Source organism: Asparagus officinalis, chromosome 4 (assembly GCF_001876935.1).
Source record: "Asparagus officinalis chromosome 4, Aspof.V1, whole genome shotgun sequence".
Lineage (NCBI taxonomy): Eukaryota > Viridiplantae > Streptophyta > Magnoliopsida > Asparagales > Asparagaceae > Asparagus > Asparagus officinalis.
Window position 1 is genome coordinate 96,138,793 of NC_033797.1, and position 6,551 is coordinate 96,145,343.

The 6,551-nt window shown below is 38.2% G+C and overlaps 1 protein-coding gene across 1 annotated transcript in view; it reads right to left on the minus strand.

Annotated features, from left to right (window-relative positions):
- LOC109837886 (uncharacterized protein PAM68-like) overlaps positions 1-5,299 on the minus strand; it is a 13,607-nt gene extending 8,308 nt beyond the window's left edge. Inside the window, exon 1 of the mRNA XM_020406266.1 lies at positions 4,664-5,299. Coding sequence (XP_020261855.1) covers positions 4,664-5,183 — 520 coding nt within the window. The 5' untranslated portion in view covers positions 5,184-5,299. The remainder of the gene's footprint in view (positions 1-4,663) is intronic.

The window sequence follows — 6,551 nt, forward strand, 5'->3', positions numbered from 1 at the left end:
CACGAAATTTTCTGCTGATGGCAATTTACATGGTGGCCGCAAAACTACTCGATTTCTCTCACTTATATATACCCGTTGGGTTCCCAAACCTTGATAAACATATATATCTTATATTTATATGGTTATACACCACAAGGGAATTATTTATTATTAATAATTCACACACACACATATATATATATATATATATACTATGGAAATTTTCGGGGTTTTACAGGAACCCATGGAACAGATAAATCCTGTGAAAACAACTTTAAAACCGTCAAAATACGTTTCAGGTTCCGAACTGCGCGGCGCGGGTCGGATCAGTCCGACCCGCTTGCGGGTCGGATTGAACCGACCCGCGCTTGTGCGGGTCGGACTGATCCGACCCGCGCTTGCGCGGGTCGGTTCGTTCCATCCTACACTCGCGCAGTTTTGCCGACTTTTCCTTTTTTCTATTCTTTTTATTCCGAAACTTGTTCTTTTATTGTGTTTGGCCGATTTGTTGACTTGTATGCTTCGCCGCTAGACCGACTGTCGAACGCGCATTGGTTAATATACGCGTGTTGATCGATGCACGCGGACTGATCGGCGTGCGCGTGTTGACCGACGCGTACGAGCTGACCGACGCGCATGAGATGATTTGACGTGCGCTGACTGATTGGCGAATTTTCTTGACTCGCCCGTTCATTGCTTCGAGTTTCGTGCGGGCTCTCATAAACAATTTTAGACGTCTACAATTAGCGCATAGTATTTTCCAAACACTATAAATGGGGCCAAAACTCTTCAGGAGAAACTCATCCTAGAAACAACTCCTCTTATAGAAGAGTGAGAGAAAGGAAAAATAGAGAGTTTTTCCTAATATCAAGGAGAGAGTTTGTGAGAATTCTTGGAGTGTATCTTGATCAAGAGATGATGCTCTCTTTGATCTAATTCTTTTGGAACATAAAAGAACTGGGCGTCGTTGTTGTACCGTGGAGTAGCTCCGTAAGAGTGAACCACGTCTGTGAGTACTGTGATTGAATTTATATCTTTATTCTGTGATTCCAAAATCGTTTGGGTGTGTATTACGTCTCCGTTCGAGACGTTCTTGTTGAAATATATACTAACAGTTTGAATGTGTAATTGTAGGTACTCCACCGGTTAATTTTTCCACTTTGGACTGGAACGTGACCTTCTGATGGAAATAACTGTTTATATTGTTTTGAAAAATGACATGATCATGGTGTGACATCATTTGTGTCCTAAAATATCATTCGATTCCATGTATAGCTATGTTACACGGGTACTTCATTATTGAAGCCGTACCCGTACCGGACACGTACCCGACACTTTCCCGTACCCAAACTTCATGGGCACTTCTTGAATATATGCATGCATTTATTACAACATGTACTCAATTATATGATATATGTGTTAATTTAAAACACTTGTCAAAGACTTTATGGACGTAGAGCTTACACTTTACATCCGTCTTTTGAAACTAATGGGATACGGGTCGGGTTCGTTTCAGTCCATACCCAAGTTCAAAACTATATAGTTAATGAGTTGTTTAGATGTCTAGTAAAAAATGAGTAGTTTACAATTCACGATAGTCAATATGATAAAATAAACTCAAAAATGTGATCGAAATTTTAATTCTAATGACACATGAAGCAGAAAAAAATTATCTCATGTACATTATTAATTCAATATATATATGTAGTTTGAACCCGTACCCAACATTTTACAGTTTTGTCGTGTCCCCTACCCGTACGGTGGTACCCGTACCAGTACCAGTTTTCATGCAACTTAGCTCTAGGTAATAATATTAGTTCTAAATTTTTAATTAAAGCAAAAATAGCTTTCTACTCTATTTCCTATGCAAGGAATATAGTTTTAACTTTTGGAATATTGATCTAAAGTTAATTATTTTATATATATATATAGCCGTGTCCCCGTACCCTACTTTTTACAAATTTGCCGTGTCCCGTACCCGTACCCATACCCGCACCCGCACCCGTACCCGTACCTAGGCAACATAGATGTATAGTCTTGCATGCGTCAGAGCAGGATGGCATGACTGAAATATAAGGCTAAATAGCACTTAAATTCCTCATAGTTCACACACACTTTGCACTTATATACCCTCACTTATTTCCCATGGCATTTATGTACCCATAGTGGTTTAAAGTTGGCACGTTTGTATCCTCTATCATGAAAACACGAATATTTTCACCTGAATCTTCCTCTATGAAACTTACAGGGTATAAATAGAGTTTTTTTAACCATTAATACTTATTAAATTCATGCTTAAACCAATCTCAACTCTAATTTAAAGTAGAATTAAGATAAGTTTAAAACATTTTGAAAAGGGGTAGGTAGTTTGCACGCATGCAATACTTCTTCATGAAAGGCGATGAATTCCCTGTAGCTATGCAGCCTAAGCCCGATTCATTTTGGTAGGTTTAATAGTAATGTTAACAAATATTAATACTTAAAAAGCTCTATAATAAGCCTATTGGTATCTTAGAGGAATATTCGGGTGAAAATTTTCATGTTTGCATGCTTGAGGGTACAAACATGAAAATTTTAAACAACTTAGGGCATATAAATGCTAGAAAAAAACAAGTGAAGGCATATATGCCAAGTGAGTGAAACTATGAGGTATTTAAGTGCTAAATAGCCCACTGGAAGATTTAGCAATAAATAACATTATTCATGGCGAACATCTTATGACAGGAATAATGAAATACTGCAAAAAGGTATTATACTTGGCCAAAAGAAATTGTATAAAATTTAAAACTTTCTCAGTGATTTAAATTATCTGACCTGGGTTTCCTTTTGTTATTATGTGTGGGCTATAGCGATAATTCGCATCGAGATTGTAACAGCTGTGGGAAAAGACGGAGATGCTAGTCGGCATGATTATGCCTGAGAGATATCTCGCAAGTTCTTTTTAGATGTCAAATAGTTTGCTTCTACATCTATTTACTTTACCAACGTGAGCCAACTCGCTCGTGAAACAGGGGGTGGTCCCCACTGTGTCAGTGGGGACCACCCCCTGTTTCATGTGCGAGTTGGCTCGCGCGTTAAAGCGCGAGCCAAAAATCTTTTTCCTTACTTTACAAAGCATTAGCCAATATTGAATATTTTGTTTTAGAACTGTTTGCCCACATCATCTGCAGGTTTTACAATGTACAATTTGTAGTTTGACTGTGGGATATTTCTGAATCCTACTAGCATGACAATTCTACTGCTCCCACAGAATTATTCAGTTTATGGTAATATTTTTATGCTCCTTACTACAGGCTGCCTCTTTAAAATTGGAAAGAGACTTTTATCTGGTGCTCAATCCCTCCTGCTTCCGTCAGGAATTATCATTTTATATATATGATAGCTGTTAGTCTAAGTGTAGACCCAAAGCTGAAGCCGAAGCTGGAATTAAGAAGATGAAGCAAAACGAAGGAAATAGGAAAACTGCAGTGCGGTCAACCGCGATGCTCTCGGTGGTCGACCGCGAACGTGCACACGACTGAGAAAAGTCTCTGGAGTTTTCACGGTCGACCACGATGGGTTCTGCGGTCGACCGTAGATACCCTGTAGGCGTTTTAGGTTTCTATCGTTTATCCGGTCGACCGCGACTGGTTCGGCGGGCGACCGCGAGAGTCACGCTAGCAGTATCCTAATCTATTTTGAATTATGTTTGGGTTGAGATTCATATATATATCTATATGTTTTCTAGGGCTAAGGAGAACGTGAAAAACCATCAGAAAGAGAGAGAAAAAAATGAGAATCTCAGATAGATTAATCCATTGTTTGAGTGCTTGTATTCCTTCTTCAATTAATCAAAAAGATTGTGTAGTGTGGCTCCCGAGGACGTAGGCACGTTGCTGAATCTCGTTAAATTCGTGTGTTCTCTCTTGTTCTTATTTCTGTAAGTTTTTATCTTTGATATTTATGGTGAATTTCTTTCTTGCTCAACTTTCTAACATGGTCCGGAAAGGGTTCGATTTGATTGTCTCGAACCCCCAACAATAGCTTGCCTTAATGAACTACTTCTTAGCTAATCATTCAATTTTGCTGTCAATCTTCAATACTTGCATGTCTTCTACTCTTATAATTTAATCTTATTGCTCTGCTGAAGGCATTTGGCGCGTTTATCTGTTGCGTTGAGATAGTTTTCTAGCACAATGCTCTATTTGAATCATTCTCCAATGATGAAGTTTAACTGGTACATGAGCTACTGTTCTGTAATAATTATTTATCTGCATGTATAAAGAACAAAAAACACAATTACATCTTGTGATTGTAGCTATTTCCAGAGTCATGCAAAATCAAATGGATGTGCTTGTGATTGTAGCTATTTCCAGAGTCATGCAAAATCAAATGGATGTGATTTTATTCTTCCCTCAGTGGTAGCAATTACTTCTCGAATTCAAATGGATGTGATTTTATTCTTCCCTCAGTGGTAGCAATTACTTCTCGAATTTGGACTTATAATTTCATGGTGCGTACTGACCTCTAACATCATTCTTTTTTCAGCTTCAATTTCAGGTTTTATTTTACCTTGTATCTGTTAAAAATTTCTGCACAAAAGCAATTGAAAACAAACTTCTACAGGTGCACAAAACTAGATAACTATCAAACATCAATTAATTATTGCATGTATAAATTTTAATTTGCGCTCATCTCTTCTCACCTTCTTCCTCTTTCCATAGCTCAGGCCAGTTCTTCTGAGCTTGTTCCCATCCAAGCAAAGACCCCTCGTTATCAGGATCCCAACTTGTGGACAATGACCCATATGCAATCCCAAGAGCTGAAGTGCCAAAAGCAAGGAGAATTGTCAAGAATGGCAGCCATCCCGGTGACTCCCATATGCCTTTCTCCTTCAGCGAGCTCAGCACGTAGAGAAGTGCAACGCCTGAAGCCATTGGAACTCCGACAAATGACAGGATTCTTATAAGCATTCTATTGAATACCACTGCAGGTATTGCATCCTCTTCGTCATCACCTTCGTTGTTGTCGTCATTGCTTGATTTTTTCTTGTTACTGGGGATTGTAGTCACTCCGAATCCTCGACCTTGTGCTTGGAGGATATATGTCGGTTTGTTGCAGATAGAGTGAATGATGGTTGGCTTTGTTTGAGTTATGATCCATGGTGAAGTTTTGGTAATGTGAGAGGGTGATTGAAGTGTTGAAAGATGCAGATGAGAAGCCATTTCTTTTCCTTTTCTTTTTCTTTTTTTTTCCTCTCCGCTGATATATTATACGCCTTGGAACTATCTTTAGTAAGGTTATCTTCAGTGAATGGTAGAGCCTTGTTCATCCAAATAGATTTTTTTTTTTCTCATAGACAGTGCAACTGGGGCTGCGGAGTCTAGAAAAGGAGGTTTTCATGCTTGTGTTTCTACTTGGGTTAATTGCGGATAGATCTTATGTACTATTGTCCAATTGCGGATAGTCCTCATGTAGATTTGTAGTTCTACCGTTGCAGATAGGGTGAAAACGTTTTTAAAAATTTTTCACTCGGCGGGTCTCTCTCCAGCAAAAGAACTACACGGAGTCCATCTACAAATGGGCAATAGTACAGGAGGTCTTTCTACAGCAATCGAACTATAAAGGATTTATCTGAAATTAGGCAATACGAAAGGCGGTCTATAAGCAATTAATCCTTTTCAACTTTTGCACAAATACTGCTCATAGGAGCCTTCTGATGGTTCAACATGAACACATGGAAATTCTTACGCTCGAGTTGTTCAGCCTCCAGTCTTGGCTTAAAAAGTTAAGGGCTGCGGAACTATAGAAAATGCCGTGTTAGGTATTAATAAGAATTTATTTAAAGAAACTCAGTCACAAATTTGTACTTGCTGCAGCCCAAATTCCAGAAGCTTTTCCCAGTCTCTAGAGATGTTGGGACTTGAAGCCGCCAAAGCTCATGAAACACGTTTGGATTAGACCAAGTCCTAAGAATCTTATTTAAGGATAAAATTTTGTTTAAAGAAAATCAATCACAATTTTGAACTGGCTGCAGTCCAATCTTTTGGACATGAAGCATATCCTCAAGAAAATGGACATCCAACTAAATAAAATTTGATTTAATTTTATCTCTTATGAAAATACAATTTAATATCTATTGTAAACAAATAAATTTTAAGTATGGATCTTGATACATAGCACGCATCAAAATACAACCCAAGAACCAAACTGCCCCCCCAAATTGACTATTGTTTGGAGTGGATGATCTCCTGTTATTGAGTTGGTGTGATATCTAGACGAAATTATCAGTGTAATGCTGAGAATAATCGCGGAGAAACCCATATAAATTCTGAGGAGAGTGATATTAAAGAAAAAGGTCTAATGCATCAAACTTTTAGATCTGTAGGTTCATAGGATGGGCTGGAAAAAGATTATGCTTTAAGTTGGGCTTTATTAGGTTCCAATTTGTTGGATGATTTGACTCAAAATAAATGTTTGCGGAATGCTGGGTTGGGTGGGAATATTCAGGCTGAAGTAAGCATAAATAGCTCATGCCTGCATGAATTTTCATATACATATTTTTTTCGTAAAACTATCAGAAACATTATTTA